Consider the following 18,077-nt stretch of genomic DNA (forward strand, 5'->3'; position numbering starts at 1 on the left):
TACAATAGCCACCAAAAGAATAAAATATTTAGGAATAAAGCTGACCAAGGATGTGAAAAATCTCTACGAAGAGAACTACAAACTACTTTTGAGAGAAATTCAAGAGGACACAAGAAGATGGAAAGATATCCCATGCTCTTGGATAAGAAGAGTTAACAATTTGAAAATGTCCATATTACCCAATGTGATCTACAGATTCAATAGAATCCCCATCAAAATTCCAATGACATTTTTCTCAGAGATGGAAAAAGCTATCCAGACATTGATATGGAACAACAAAAGACCACTCATAGCCAAAGCAATCCTGAGCAAAAATAATAAAGCTGGTGGCATAACAACACCTGGCTTTAAACTATATTACAAAGCTATAATAACCAAAACAGCATGGTACTGGCATAAAAACAGACATGCAGATCAATGGAACAGAATAGAGAACCCAGAAATTAACCCATGTGCCTACAGCCATCTGATCTTTGACAAAGGCAGCAAAGCTACATACTGGGGAAGAGACTGCCTTCTCAACAAACAGTGCTGGGAAAACTGGATAATCATAAGTAGGAGAATGAAACTAGACCCATATCTTTCGCCATATACCAAAATCAACTCAAAATGGATTAATGAATTAAATATACACCCTGAAACAATAAAACTCCTAAAAGAAAACATAGGGAAACACTACAGGAAATAGGAGGGGGTACAGAATTCATGAATAGGACCCAAAAAGCACAGGCAACTAAAGTAAAATAAACAAATGGGATTATGTAAAACTAAAAAGCTTCTGAACAGCAAAAGAAACAATCAACAGAGTAAAAAAACAACCAACAGAGTGGAAGAAAATATTTGCTAAATATACATCTGACAAAGGATTAATATCCAGAATATACAAGGAACTCAAACAACTTGACAACAAAAAAACAAATAACCCAATTAAAAAATGGGCGAAGGAGCTGAACAGGCATTTCTCAAAGGAAGACATACGAATGGCCAACAGACACATTTAAAAGTGCTCAATATCACTCAACATCCAGGAAATGCACCTCAAAACAACACCGAGATATATCTCACTCCAGTTAGGATAGGTAACATCCAAAAGACTGAGAACAATAAGTGCTGGAGAGGCTGTGGAGAAAAGGACCTCTTGTCCACTGTTGGTGGGACTGCAAAATGGTGCAACCTTTATGAAAAATGATATGGAGGTTCCTCAAACAATTACAGATAAATCTACCATATGACCCAGCGATTCCACTGCTGGGTATATACCCAGAGGAATGGAAATTAAAATGCCGAAGGGATACCTGTACTCCAATGTCTATTGCAGCTCTATATACAATCGCCAAGAGCTGGAACCAGCCCAAATGTCCATCATCTGATGAGTGGATAAGCAAACTGTGGTACATCTACACAATGAAATACTACGCTGCTATAAAAAAGAACCAAATACTACCATTCGCAACAATATGGATGGACTTAGAGAAAATTATATTAAGTGAGGTATGTCAGGCACAGAAAGAGAAATACCACATGTTCTCACTTATTTGTGGAAGTTAAAATTCAATAAATAAATAAACACACAAACAAATGAAGGGTGAGGGGAAGAAGACAGAATAACCACAAAAATTCCTTGAACTAAAATAAACCTAGTACACAGATACAATGTTGGGGGTTGGAAGGGGTGGATATGAACAGGTAAAGGGGCATGAAAATCAAATACAACGTATTCTGAGAAGTAAAACTAAATTAAATTAAATTTTTTAAAAACTAACTTTTTTATTAGAGTTCCTAACATATTTAGTTACAAATTTATGAAGTTTATGAAATTTATGAATCACCAAAGCATAGAGCCATATTTTAGGTTTTTACTGTTGTTTTGATTAAAAAATGACTATATAAAATTCCTCTAATTCTGGACAGTTCAGAAATTTCTGGCTCCCTTTTAATATGTATAAAGGTAATACTCTGGCTGTACCATACAAATCAATAAAAATACAATATTTAAACCCTTTTATTTCTAAAACAACTCAGAAATTAACAAAATGAAATTGTTCTGGAAGAACGTTTTAAAGTGTGTCTCTTAATAATAAGTTTTTTTCTCAAAGGGATATTTCACTTAGATTGAGACAAAAAGGTCCTAAACTTTCTCTACTATGATGGTTTAAAAGTCAATATGATTTTCTAGAGAAATGGTAGTAAAACAGTGATTCTAATCTCGTTTATATGCTTTTCATCATTCACCATACTCTTTTTGCAACTTAGCAACGCACTATTTGAGTGTAATTTTTTAAGGGAAGAAGAATTGTAACACCTACCTTCAAAAAGCATACACATGAAGAAATGAGAATACAAAATAATAACATAACGAAGTGCTAAAACTATGATATAAATAGTAAATTCCGTAAGTGCTTACACATATCAATGTGGACACCAGAAAAAAAGAATTCAGTAATTTTACATGTATAGAGCATATGACATTTTAATACAGAGTACATAATCTACCACATAAAAAACTTGTTAAATAAAAATTATCGAAGGCCATTGTTTTGGACTAAGTTCCTTCACTGGGCCAGACTAAAAACCAAACTAAACAGGAGACTAAAAACCAAAACAGAGTCACTCCTGCTAAATTCTACATAACTCAGATCACTTAGGTTGTGGTTGGACCTTCCAAGAAGTCAAGAGAAATAGGTAACAGCCAATTCCCCCCCACCCACACCCCCCACAACAGGCCAGTTTAAATCTTCAATAGTTATGATAACGAAGTTCCCTCTGCTTTAATCCTTACACAACAGAGACAGCCTGAAGTAACCTAATGTTAACTAATCACTTATTTTCCTATTCTTCTGTCACCCTGTCTCCATCTTACAAGGCAAATAACTTTGGAATTTTTGTTTCTGCTTTCTCCAGTCTTTTCTGTTTTTAAAGCCTTGGTTATTTGTAATAAACTTTCGAGCATTTCTCTGGCTCTGTCCATGGTGTTTCCCAGGTCGATCCCCACATATGGCTCCCAATAACTTTACAAAATTATTTCTGCCTCAACAGCCTTAATTTTTGTTGATAAACTAATATCACCTTTCTTTCCATTTGATAAATTCAATGTAGATTTATTGAAGGTTATAAAAATTATAGGGAAAAATTGTGGAATATTTTTAAATGAGCAGAAAAGATTACTGATATCCTTTCGATGCAATGCTGGCACCTCCAGGGATTACCTGATTCAACAAGACTATGGGATTTTATCTGTCTTTTAACTAGGCTATTTTACAACTCTGTAGAGATGGAAGTTAACTTGTAGAAAACTGATAATAATACAAATAATTCCTGTCCACAGAAATGCAAATAGTGTCCAGTGGAACTGAATGTGTTTCTCTAGTTCTGCATCCATTTGCATGCATTTTAGTGATTGTTCTATAAAATATAAAAGTAAGGTACTTTGAATTCTCCTCTGAACCACTTTTAACACCTGATTTGTCCTTCATTAATTAATGAGTTAAATATCTTTGCATGTGTTCATTCTATATTTGTACAAAAGTCATGATTATATAGCTGCCCTACATATCCGCAGGTTCCGCATCTGCAGATTTAACCAACTGCAGGTCAAAATATTTAGAAAAAAATTTAAAAATAGTGATATAACAATCAAAAAATACAAATTTTAAAATAAAGTATAACAATATTACATAGGATTTACATTGTATTAGGTATTACAAGTAATCTAGAGATTAACTGAAGTATGCAGGAAGATGTGTGTAGGTTATTTGCAAATACTATGCCATTTTATATCACAGACTTGAGCATCCACAGATTTTAGTATCTGCAGGGGCCCCAATCCTCCATGGATACCAAGGGACAATTATATCCTCGCTTAAACTTTATCCATGACCCCTACCCTTCCTCAAAGAGCTCATAACCTAGTACTGAAATGGACACATTCATAATTAATTAGATTAATACAATAAGTATTTTGATACAGGTATAAACAGCATACTATGGGAAGTAAAATGAAACTATTTTCTATCTGGGAGGTTTAGGAAAGCCTTATATATTAAGCTTACATCTTAAGTTACAATTATATGATAAAGAAGGGGTTGAAAAACTACGGCCAATCTGTCTGACCACTTCTAGTACAGGCTTCAAACTAAAAGTAGTTTTTATATTTTTAAATGTCTGGGAGGAAAGCCAAAAGAAGATGATTATATAATGATGCATGAAAATTACATGGAATTCTAATATCAGGGTCTATAAATAAAGTTTTATTGGAACCCTGTCATGCTCATTTGTTTATGTATTATTTATGAATGATTTTACCCTACAATGGCAGAGCTGAACAGATACAAAAAAGACCATATTTGGCACTCATCAATTCACACTGCTGCTTGGCATACTATCATTTCCAATATTAAATTATAATTCAATGGCATATCAACTTCAACATGTATTGCCATACCACATTTTTTTCAAATTACCAATGCATACACATTATGGAAAATTAAAAAAGAAGAGATAACTGGACACTAGATATCATGCTTTTAAAGAACAGAAGAATATTAGTTATTTTGTTATCAAATTAGATGGCAAAATGTTATGTTTATTATGCAATGACACTACGGCTGTGTTAAGAGAATAAAATATAGGGCCGGCCCCGTGGCACACTAGGGAGAGTGCAGCGCTTGGGAGTGCAGTGGCGCTCCCGCCGCGGGTTTGGATCCTATATAGGGATGGCCGGTGCGCTCACTGGCTGAGCGCAGTGTGGGCGACACCAAGCCAAGGGTTGCGATCCCCTTACCGGTCACAAAAAGATGAAGAAAAAAAAAAAAGAATAAAATATACATCAACATTACTAAACTATACACTCATCACAATACAATCATCCCTCAGCATCCATGGGGATTGGTTCCAGGACCCCCGTGGATACCAAAAATCCAAGGATGCTTAAGTCTCTTATATAAAATAACAGAGTATTTGCAAATAATCTATGAACCTCCTCCTGTTTAAACTATCTCTTCTCTAGATTACTTATAATACCTAATATAATGTAAATGCTATGTAAATAGTTAACTGTATTTTTTAATTTGTATTCTATTTATTGTTGTATTGCTCTTTTATTTATTTTTTTCACATATTTTTGATACGAGGTTGGTTGAATCTGTGGTGGTTGAATGTGAGAATGTGGAAACTGAGGATATGGAGAGCCAACTGTATTCTCAACTCACAGAAAAGCAAAACTCTAAAAATTTTTTAAAATTCTAAAACAGAGTATATTACCATGCAGAATTTCTTCAAAAAATAAAAAATAATAACAAGGTTGTAATCTAAATAAATTTCCAAGTAGATCATTTAGTTAGCCAAGCAGGAAAGCCTTTTGTCAATGATGAGTCAATTAAATGTTTGACTGCAGTAGCCAAAGGAATGTGTCTAGAGAAAACAAACTGGCTTAAAGTCCATTAGCCTTTTGGTAAGAACAGGTGCTTGAAGAGTCGAGGACACTGGGAGCAAAAGCAATATTCAATTAAAAAATAAGGCAAATTATTTTAAGTGGTTTTCCTTGACTCTTGATGAGTCAACAAACGTAACCAATATTGCTCAGTTGTTGTTGAGGAGTCACTGTTGAGTCAGGACAGAAGAAGAATTAGCCCCTATAAACTGTCTGCATGGGACAGTTACAGGCAAGAATATTCTCAAGTAAGTTGTGCAAACATTGTAAAACCTGAAGTGGAATCTACTAAGAAAAATTATAAATGATTTTGGTGAAAATATTTGTGGAGCAGAAAAAGACTTAGTTGAACATATTTTCAGCCTCTGTCACTGAACACTACGTGGTTTCAGTAATCAGTTTTTGCTATATATCACTTTTGATATTTCTTAACCTAAATTAATAAGGCAAAACACAGCTTATATAAGAAACACTGCAATAGTCATTTTGATGACAACTAATATTCTTAGAATCACAAATAATCACAAGCTACTGTATATACTTCTTCCCAAGCTATCAAACCTAACAAGAAAGGCGATTTCTATTCTCACACAAATTTGCAGTGAATTTATTTTCCAAGCTCAAACTTTAAGGTCCAACAGGGTTTTTGAGACTACAATGTAAAAGTAAAGTAAATTTTCATATTGCAAGCTACATTTAACTGTGCACTTGAGGAGCTTCCTCCTAACCTTTAATTAGAAGTGACTAATTGGCAATGTAATAACATGCTAAAAGGCAAATATCAAAAGGAGAATCTAATAGACTTCCATAAATGCCCTCCAAGTGAATATGCTCCATTAAAATCATATGCTTGTGAACTGATGACAGTATTTGCAGTACCTAGGTGAAAAGACATTGTCAAAAGTGAAACGTAAAATCTCATTGATCAGCACTGACAGATGACTATTTGCACTCAATTTTGATGATAGGGAATACTAACTTTGAACAACAATTAAGGAAAATGTTACCTCTTGCAAAAAAGAATTTCATTTTTCTTATTAATAGACCTAAATTACAAAAAAGTTTTAATAAACTAAATGGGTATCACAAACTTATGTGGAAAACTATACTGCTGATTTTCCCACCTATCCCACAATAAAAGTTGCTTTTCCAGTATCTCAGTAAATGTAAATTCCATTCTTCAGGTTGATTGGGTCAAAAAACTTGAAGTCATCCTTGACATCTCTTTATCTCACACTCTATACCCTGTTCATCAGCAAAAACAGTTGGCTTTGTCTTTAAAACTATACCCAGAATATAACCAACTCTCATCATATCTGCTACCATCCTGGTTCAACTTACCATTGCTGTTCACCTACTCTAACACCCTTTTAACTGGTCTCTTTATTTCCTCTTTTGCCTCCCCCTACTCACAGCAACCTGAGACCTCCTCTAAAATGTTAAACCAGATCATGTCACTTCTCAGACAAAAATCTTCCAATGGTTTCCCACCTCAGCTTAAAACACCAAAGTCCTTACCAAAAGACTTCAAGAAACTGCATGATCTGTTCTCTACCCACCCAAACCACTTCCCTGACCCTCCTTCTGGTTCTTCCTCTGGCTCATTCAGTTTCAGCCACATTGTCCTATTTGGGTTTCTGCCAATTGCTTTTTAATCCTATGCCACAGCCTTTAACTTGTTCTTCCACTGCCTAAAATGACATGCTTCCAGATAAACACACTACTCACTCCCTCACATCCTTCAGGTCTCTGCTCAAATCTCACCTTCTCCTAGAGGCCATCTGTGGCCATCCTATCTAACTAGCAACTATCCCTTTACACTGTATCCTACCACTCTATAACCCAATTACTTTGCCAACAGAGTATAGAACAGTGCCTGGAATAGAATATTTGCTCAGTAAATATTTCCTGAATAAATGAACAAAGCAACAAAAAAAAAATGTATTTCTTCCTGTGAGTAATGCTTCCTTAGTTCCTTTTCCTTATGTAAATAGAATATACTATATACATATGTGTAAAACTGATTTACCATTGCACTAAGTGTTTCTTCCCAATCAGGCCGCTCTCGAGGGTGAACGTTTCTATGTAGCTCTGGAACAAAATCATCCTCTTCAGAATGTACTGAAGACTTCATCTTCCTAGAGATCAAAACATAAGAGATCTGATAAGAATTTCTGTTTCTGTGAAAGCTTTCCAATGATCACAATTCAAAGAGCAGAAAAATTATATGTCAGATTTGAAGTTTAGTTAAAAGAGCTTAGCTTAACTGGCTAGTATCGATCCTTCATTTCTGCTCTGGCTTTCAGAAATCTTTCCTGATATACCACACACCTGCTTTTACTGCAGGAGATAAAAGTAAAGTTTATAAATAAGTTAAACTTTATAGTCCATGGTAATTATTATATAAGGACTGATTTTATCTGTTCAACACAATTTGAACCTTGAAAACATTTATAACAGCAATTATTTACTCTGCATAATACTTACAGAACTGTGCTAAACATTAGTAAAATGCCAGGATGAGGAAGAGATATGGTATTTCTGGTTCCAGTCTATGGAGCAGAGTGCATCAAACTAGCACTCTCAATGAGAACTAAGAATGCTAGAAAAATATATAAAACTACTTGTGTGAGGCCACAGGAAAGCAACCAACACAGGTGGGACTTCCAGGGCTATAATCTTTGAGCAAAGGAAAGCTCAATGAAGCAAATTCTGTATTTAATCATTGTTTCTGAATAAGAGATTTTTCTAAATCAATGATAGGAAAAACAGCTCAAGCATAATACTGTAATCTAAGAGGGCTGAGAAGACAGATGTTGGAGACTGGGTTTACCAAAGCAGATGAGGCTTCAGAAGGTAAACTGCCCCCCACCTCAAAGACTTGTAGATAGCCCAGAACTCTACATGGAAAGTCCCTTCAAATCATTAACTGATTCCTAAGCTTATATGAGCTTACAAGTATGTAGGATAAGATGCCAAGAAACCCATAAAAAAACAACAAAAGAGCCAAGTCGATATTTCAGTAGCACAGCAGTGTTAAGGAGACAGAGGATGGCAACTGGGCACTGCCAAGATGGAGGAGGACTGAAAACACCCTGAGCTCTCAAGTGACTCCATAAAAGCCATGCCTTAGGATAAGAACAAAATAGCAATAGACAAACTCTAACAAAGCCTAAAACCAAGCCCTGACCAGATCAAAGCACCAGGGAAAAAATTACCTCACTTTGGAGGAAAACCATTTTCCAGACTCTCTGCAAGTTTTTCATTCACATTATCAGGTATCCAATAAACATTACGAGGCATGCTTTAAAAAAAATCTTTTTAAATAGAACAAGGCTGGCCAGTTAGCTCAGATGGGTAGAGTGTGGTGCTGATAATACCAAGGTCCAGGGTTTGATCACTCTACCAGCCTGCCACCAAGGAAAAAGAGAAAAATAAAATAAAATAAAAACAGAACAAATGAAAAAAAATTGAGGGAAAAAATGGTCAAAACAGAGAGACTCACATTTCATTCAGATTCTAGAATTATCAAAAAGGAATTTTTAAATGGCTATGATGCAATTTTGGCTTCTGCTTATGATCTAGAAAGTTGTAAGAACATCATTCCTAGCCTAACAAGAAGAAAAGACAGATAATCTACAAAATCATAACTTTTCTGGAACGCATCAGAGAACTGAGGTCTTGTGGTAACCAACTAGCGTAAACTCAAAGTGAAGACAGGCCTCTCCAAGGTCAGATGGATCACAAGCAATTACTCATCTGAGGCAAAGCATAGAGAGAAGAGAGATATACAAACTGGTAAGAAGAATTCAGCTAAATTTTTAGCAAGTTGCTAAAAACCCTTATGATTAATATGGTCAATGAAATCAAACAGAAAAAATAGATGAAAAGATGCAGAATTTCAACAGAAAACTGGAACCTATGAAAAAATGATAAAATGTTCATTCTAAAACTGAAAAATATAATATCTGAAATTAAAAACTCAATAGATGAGTTTAATAGGACAATGGACATGTGGCTAAAGAGAGGATCAGTAAATTTAACCCTAGAGTTCCTATAGTTATAGAAGGATTAGTTAAAGAGATTTGGTAAAAAGGTTTCAAATATGTCTAAATTGATGGCTCAGAGATAAGAGATGATGAAAAAGAAAAGGGAACGAAAGCAATATTTGAAAAATAATTAAATTAGTAAGGGCCACAAAAAATGACTACATTGTATAATGATAAATAGAGTAATTATCCTGATTTGAGGATCATGTATTGCACACAGGTATTGATATTCAACACAGTACCCCACAGATATATACAATCAATTATGTTTTAATTAAAAAAAAATAAAAGGGAAAAAATAAAAACAACTGCTAAAAAAAAAGGCTGTAAAGTTATCAAAATTGATGAATGTCAAAATGATGAATGTCATCAAAGATTCAAAGAAGTTCTTCAAACCTCTAGCAAGATTTTTAAAAAACACAGGTATATTATAGTCAAACTGTTAAAAACCAAACAGTAAAAGAAATTCTTAAAAGCACCCAGAGGATAAAAGACAAGTTTACCACAAAGAAGCAATAATAACAATGTGAAAGGACATTTGGAAATAAGAAGATAACAGAATGAATTTTCAGTGTAATGAAAGGAAAAAGATATTGCCAACCTAAAATCATCTACCTTGCAAAATTATCTATTAAAAAGCCAGGTAAAATAAATTGGTTTCAAACAAAAGCCGAAAGAATTTACTACCAGGAGACCTGCATTAAAAGAAACAGTAAAGAGAGTTCCAATTGATGGAAATTGATCCCAAAAGTACAGAAACGCATAAAAACAATAAAGGGAAAAAAGTGGAAAAATACAAGTAAAAATTGATGTAAATACAGAAATGATGTCTTATGAGGGTCATAATATACAAATATTTAAAAAAACACTAAGGACATGCAGTCAAACAGTTCAGGATTTCTCTGCTGGTTGAGAAGTAAAAAATGTCCTATTTTAGAAAAGACTGTAAATAAGTCAAAGACATATGTTGCAATCTCTATGGTAACCACTAGAAGAATAATAAATATAGTATAATTAAAAAGCTGACAGAGAAAAATATTTTGAGAAACAAAATAATTAATCCAGAAAAAGGGAGGAAAGGAAGAATAAAGAAACAAAGACAAATAAGGCAAATAAACAAATATCAAGACGGAAAGCTTGAATCCAAAGTATATCATTAATAATTTTAAAAGCAAATGGACTAACTGGCAAGGATACGGAGAAATTGGAACCTTCATTCATTGCTGAAAAAAATGTAAAATGGTGCAGCCACTGTGGAAAAGTTCAGCGGTTTCTCAAAATGTTAAATACAGATTTATATATGATCCAGCAGTTCCATTCCTGGTATTTAACCAAGAGAAATAAAAATATTTATCCACCAAGAATTTGTACATGAATATTCATGGCAGAATTATTCATAATAGCCAAAAAGTGAAAGCTACCCAAATACCCATCAACTAAAGAATGGATAAACAAAATGTACTAGATGCATACAATGAAATATTATTCAGCCATAAAAAAAGAATGAAGTGCTGATTCTTGCTACCACATGTATGAACATTAAAAACATGCTAAAAGAAAGAAGCCAGACACAAAAGACCATATACTGTATGATTCTATATATATGAAATATCCAGAATAGTCAAAGTCTATAGAGACAGAAAGTATATTAGTTGTTCCCAGAGGCTGTAGAGAGGGGGACATGAAGAGTTGGCACTAATGGGTATGAGATTTCTTTCTGAAATGTTCTAGAATTAGATAATGATGGTTGCTGTACAACTTTGTGTATATTTTAAAAAGCAGTGAATTGTACACTTTAGAAAAGTGAAGTTTATGGTATACAAATTCTACAATTTTTTTTTTCTTTTTTGTGACTGGTAAGGGGATCGCAACCCTTGGCTTGGTGTCGTCCGCACCACGCTCAGCCAGTGAGTGCATCGGCCATCCCTATATAGGATCTGAACCCGCGGCGGGAGCGCTGCTGCGCTCCCAGTGCCGTGCTCTCCCGAGTGAGCCACCGGGTCGGCCCCAAATTCTACAAATTTAAGAAAAAAGTAAATGGACTAAAAATTATAATTAATATACAATAAGAATAGATTTAAAAACCAACAACTATATCCTCAGAGACATATTTGAAACATAAGGGTACGAAAGGGTGGAAAATAGAAGGATGAAAAAAGTGGTAACATATAAACAGCCAACTAAGACTAGGGTAGCTATAGCAACATCAAAGTAGACCTTAGGCAAAAGGTATTACTAGAGATGAAACGAGGCATTTCATGATAATAAACTGTCAAACAAACAGGTTGATATAATATGTATGCAATAAATTGTAAATAAAATTGGTATGCAACAAATAATACAACTTCAAAATACATAAAGAAAGGGGCTGGCCCTGGCTGGTTAGCTCAGTTGGTTAGAGTGCCACCTTGTAACACCAAGGTCAAGGGTCTAGATTCCTGTACCTACAGCTGACAAGAAAAATGCAAAATACAGAAAGCAAAATCTGAAAGAGCTAAGAGGAAAATGTAAATCCACAATCACAGTTGGCAATTTTAACAAACATTTCTCAGTAACTGATAGAATAAGAAAATAAAACAAAAAAACATTAAGTAGATAGATTTGAACAATCCAATTTTCCAATTTGAAGTAATATAGAACACTAAGCCCAGCAACCACAGAATACACATCCTTTTCAAGCACATACAAAAGATTTGCCAAGAGACTAAATGCTAGACAATGAAGTTAGTCTCAACAACATATAAAGAATTTAAGTCATGAATGTTTTGTGACCACCACAGCATTACATTAAAATAAATTACTGAAAGATAACCAGAAATTGCCCCAAATGTTTGAAAATTAGAAACACAATTCTGAATAATTCATGAGTCAAAAATACATGAAAACACAATGAAAATTAGAAAATATTTCAGTCTGAATGACAATAAAAATTCTACATGAAAATATGTGTGATACAGCTAAAGCAGTATTTTGAGCAAAATTCATAGTTCTAAATGCACATTACTGGAAATGAGAAAAATAGAAAACCAATTTCACAAGAAGCTAGAAAAGGAATAGTAAATTAGTCCAAGGAAAGTATAAAGAATTCAATGATATAGAAAGCAGGTACATAACAGAGAAAAATAACAAAGTTGATTCTTTGTGAGATTAATAAAATGAATAATCCTTAGCAAGACTGAGGAAGAAAAAACAAAGAACACACAATATAAAGAATGAAAATGGGGCTATATCTAGAAAGTCTATGACATTAAAAAAATTCTAAGAACATCACAAACAATTTTATTACAATGTACTTGAGAATTTCATTGAAATGGAAAAATTCCCTGAAGAACAAAACTCAAACAAGAATTTTAAAAATTTGTATAGTTCTATTAAAGAAATTAAATCTGCAAGAAAGCTCCAGGTCCACATGGAGTCACTGGTGAATTCTTTTAAACATTATAGGAATAAATAACAATCTTACATACATTCTCCCACAGTATAAAAAAATAAAAAGAACACTTCCCAATCTGTTCCATGAGGTTGAGCCAGCCTTCATAATAAAAGCTAATAAAGACATCACTAGAAAATAAAATTATAGATTGATATCAAGAACAGTCAACCAATATCAGCATATGAAACCCAGTAGCATACAAAAAGGATATACAGTTGACCAATTGATTTTCAGTCCAAAACACAAATTGTTTAACATTTTAAAATCAATCCGTATTACTAACCATACTACTAAAGGAAAAAAATATATAGCATCTTAATTGGTAATATTTAATACCTATTCATGAATTTTTTTAAATGCATTTTAATGAAAGTTGTTTAAAAAAACCCCACACAACTAACATCATACTTAATGGTAAAATATTGAATTCTTTCCCACTGAAATCATGAACAAGAATATCTTTTACTCGACATTGTACTTGAGGTTCTACTCAGTTAAAAAAAGGTGGTGGGGACCAAGAAAAAGAAATAAAAGGTTTAAAAAACTGGAAAGTAAAAGTAAAACAAAATCCTCATTATCTGATGATGACATGATGTGTACACAATCTAAAGGCTCTACAAATAATTTGGAATTAATAAGATGATTTAACAAGACAGCTGGTTATATGGTCAATATACAAAAATAAAGTGTATTTATATATCACAGCATATACAATTATTTATTAAGGCAAAAAATGTCCATCGATACAATACCTAATTTTTCACACAATATACTACACAGAAATGAAAAAGAATTACTGCTGCCACTTGCAGCAAGTGGATAAATCTCATAAATAGTGAGCAATAGAAACCAGATATAAGAGTACATGCTATACAGTCCTAAAGTTCAAGAACAGGCAAACTACTGTGACAGTCAAAATAATGGTTATCTTTGGGACAGGTACTGACTAGGAGGGACAAGGGTCTGTGACATGGTAGAAATAATTTATATCTTGATTAGGTTGTGATTACATAGATACATACATATGCATAAATTTGTCAAAATGTACACTTACAATTTGTAGATTTCAATATATGCAAGTTATACCTCAATAAAAGTGTAAAATGAGAATTTGCCGGCAAATATTACATATTCATTTATTAGATTTTTAAAAGTTTATATATATTTGTGTCATGTAACAATAAATCAACTCCATAAAACACTTAATATCTATTTATTTAATTGATTCTTTTGTTCTACGCTTTTTAAATTGTGGACAAATTTTATACCTAAGGTGTTTGACTGTAGTTTCATATCTAACAGAAAAGCTGCAGTGTTAAAGATTGCCAACCATAAAACCTAAAGAAACTAATGCTATATTTTTTCACCAGAGTTTTCTATAAAACACCTTCAGACTTGAACTGCGATATATTCAATCAAAACAAAAAACACTTCCCTCAAATTGAAAGATTATGGGAACAAGCCTTACCATCTAGCTGCTTCCCCCCATTAAAAAAAAAAAAAATTTAAATCTTTAACACTCACTTTATTTGCATGAGATTCTTGCTCATAACTTATGAAAAACTATACTTCACAGTGTTAAAGTTCCACAAAGAAGTCCAAATGGATTCCCTTCTGAAGACAAATATACCGCGATGCCTGAGAACTGTACTTCAGGGACTGTTCAATCCCAGGCATACCTCTTCATGGTCCCTGGAGCAAATTCCAAGCAGCAATAAAATCTTACCTGTCTCTTTTTATTCTTTCAACCTGTGTTTCTGTTTATTGCTGGTTCTTTACCAAGTTTGGTTCTGGTTCTGAGACAGTTATGGCCAATAAGTTATTCCCTATTGGTGACAACAATGACTGGAAGTCTTTTTTATGGTCTGACCACTGGTAAAGTCTGACAGAGACAGGCATCTATTCTGTCAGAGACAACAAAGAATTTGGTTTGTTAAATCAATTTTTGTCTGTTTGTGTAAGAAGATGTCACAATTCTGCTGGAAAGAAGAACAGCTCTCTGAGACATATCCTAACTGGTGAGTTTGGTGTTCTATGTTCATTTTACCCATGGCTGAAGTTGTAAAACTGAAGCTGCAAGGTTTCTGTGTGTCTGTGCGCCTGTAACTGAGAAAAGCCATTACCTGCCATCATAGGGTGTAATATATTTTCCTACTTTCAGAAGATATTAATGAATTAGATGGCAAAGCCTCTTGAAATATAGGAGCTCTGATCTGGTTCATTTGTATAGACTAATAAGTGCTTACATAAATCTAATATTCCCAGAATTCCCAGAAAATAACATAACTGAACTTCTAACTCTAATGGTGAAATCTCTAATAGAGATTTGCAGAAGCCAGTTGGAATTAGGTTTTGGTCACTTCCAACTGAAAATATCTGATATACTACAATTATTTAGGTATTACAATTTTATCACGCAAAATCAAAAAGGTATAAAAAGGTATATAGCAAAAAAACTTCCAACCATCCTTGTTGCCAGTGTCTCCAATTCCCACTCATTAAATTCCCCACCTTCCAAGGTAATACTTTCTTATATATTCTATCAGACTTTCATATATATATATATATATATATATATATATATATATATATATATATGCATATGTTCATATATATAAATTATCCATATATATTAAAGAATATGCCCATAGTATAGTGGGTTGTCCCCCAAAAGATGAAGCATGAATTGTGTCTCTGAGTTTTATATATTCGAAGCTTAATCCCCACTGTAACTGTTGAGGGTGGGAAATCCTATTACAGTAATTGAAAGGTGGTGCCTTGAAGAGGTAATTAGATTGTAGGACCATGCTGTAGTGAATGGATTAGTAATGGTGGTCATGGGCATGCTTTGGTGGGCTTTAAAAGGAGAGTAAATGAGGAAGTTGTTCTCTTCCTCTCTCCCTGCTCCCACCATCTTGCAATGTGAGACCCCTGAGTCACTGTCACCACCACCCAGATGGACTTTGGATTTCCTAGGCTCAGAAATGGTAAGCAAATAAATTTCATTTTCTTTATAAAACTACTTCTATGTATTTTGTTATAAGCAAAAGAAACAGACTAATACACATAGTATTTAAGCATTGTGAAAATATAGTAATCCTTAGTTTGTCTACACACTGTTGTGTACCTTGCTTTTTTCCTAATATTTCCATATCAATATATAGATAGAGCTTCTTTGCTGTTTTTATAACTGCGTAATATTCCACTGTGTAAATATTCCACAGTTTATTTAACCAGTCCTCTTACTGATGGATACTTGGATAATTTCCAATGTTTTACTTTTACAAACAATGCTACAATAATTTTGCACATTTCTAAATATGTTATTTCTCCATAATACCATATACTAAAATCAACTCAAAATGGATTAAGGATTTAAATATACACCCTGAAACAATAAAACTTCTTAAAGAAAACAGAGGAGAAACACTTCAGGAAATAGGACTGGACACAGACTTCCTGAATACAACCCCAAAAGCATGGGCAACCAAAGGAAAAATAAACAAATGGGATTATATCAAACTAAAAAGCTTCTGCACAGCAAAAGAAACAATTAACAGAGTTAAAAGACAACCAACAGAGTGGGAGAAAATATTTGCAACATATACATCGGACAAAGGATTAATATCCAGAATATATAAGGAACTCAAACAACTTTGCAAGAAAAAAACAAGCAACCCAATTAAAAAATGGGCAAAAGAGCTAAGTAGGCATTTCTCTAAGGAAGATATACAAATGGCCAACAGACATATGAAAAATGCTCAACATCACTCAGCATCAGGGAAATGCAAATCAAAACCACATTGAGATACCATCTAACCCCAGTTAGGATGGCTAAAATCCAAAAGACTATGAACGATAAATGCTGGCGAGGTTGCAGAGAAAAAGGAACTCTCATACATTGTTGGTGGGACTGCAAAATGGTGCAGCCTCTATGGAAAATGGTATGGAGGTTCCTCAAACAATTGCAGATAGATCTACCATACGACTCAGCTATCCCACTGCTGGGAATATACCCAGAGGAATGGAAATCATCAAGTCGAAGGTATACCTGTTCCCCAATGTTCATTGCAGCACTCTTTACAATAGCCAAGAGTTGGAACCAGCCCAAATGTCCATCATCAGATGAGTGGATACGGAAAATGTGGTACATCTACACAATGGAATACTACTCAGCTATAAAAACGAATGAAATACTGCCATTTGCAACAACATGGATGGACCTCGAGAGAATTATATTAAGTGAAACAAGTCAGGCACAGAAAGAGAAATACCACATGTTCTCACTTATTGGTGGGAGCTAAAAATTAATATATAAATTCACACACACACACACACAAAAAAAAAAAAACAGGGGGGGGAAGAAGATATAACAACCACAATTACTTGAAGTTGATACGACAAGCAAACAGAGGGGACATTGGTGGGGGGGAGGGGGGAGGGAGGGGGGAGGGAGGAGGGAGGGAGGGAGGTTTTGGTGATGGGCAACAATAATCAGCCACAATGTATATTGACAAAATAAAATTTAAAAAATAAAAATAAATAAAATAAATAAATAAATGTTTTACCCAGGGGGGAAAAAAAAGAAAGAAAGAAAGAAATAGAGGTACCAAGGCTCTACTTCAAAAAAAAAAAAAAAAATTCTTTTTATACATTAGCCCGTTTTTCTATTGGGTTGTTGGTCTTTTTCTTATTTACTTTTAGTTATATATATATTAAAGAGATTATTCCTTCATCTGTAATATGAGTTCCAAGTATTTTTCCCAGGTTGTCACTTGTCCTTGCTTATTTTGTTTTTTGTAATACAGTTGCTTTACATTTTATGTAGTCTAATTTTTCAACCCTATCTCTTATGGTTTTTGCATTTTAAGTCATCGTTGAAAATGCTGACCCTGATCTAAAAAAAATTTTTTTTTAGTTCTCCCATGTTTTCTTTTAAAATTTTTATGGTTTCATTTAGTTCATTTAAATTTTTGATCATTTGTAATTTATCCTTGGTATGAGGTAGGACTCCAACTTTATTTTCCACAGATGAGTATCCAGATTACTCCAAACTATTTATTGAATAGTACATATTGTCTCCATTGGTTTTTGAGAAGCCATTTTTACCATACCTAAATCTTCCAATGGATGTGGATATGTTTCTAGGCTTTCCATTTTACCCCAT

The 18,077-nt window shown here is 33.8% G+C and overlaps 1 protein-coding gene across 1 annotated transcript in view; it reads right to left on the reverse strand.

The window, feature by feature from the left end:
* Positions 1–18,077, reverse strand: part of ARHGAP32 (Rho GTPase activating protein 32) — a 350,041-nt gene that overhangs the window by 204,962 nt on the left and 127,002 nt on the right. The window contains exon 2 of the mRNA XM_063094353.1: positions 7,458–7,566. Coding sequence (XP_062950423.1) covers positions 7,458–7,562 — 105 coding nt within the window. The 5' untranslated portion in view covers positions 7,563–7,566. The remainder of the gene's footprint in view (positions 1–7,457; positions 7,567–18,077) is intronic.

Source organism: Cynocephalus volans, chromosome 4 (assembly GCF_027409185.1).
Source record: "Cynocephalus volans isolate mCynVol1 chromosome 4, mCynVol1.pri, whole genome shotgun sequence".
In the NCBI taxonomy this organism is placed as follows: Eukaryota; Metazoa; Chordata; class Mammalia; order Dermoptera; family Cynocephalidae; genus Cynocephalus; species Cynocephalus volans.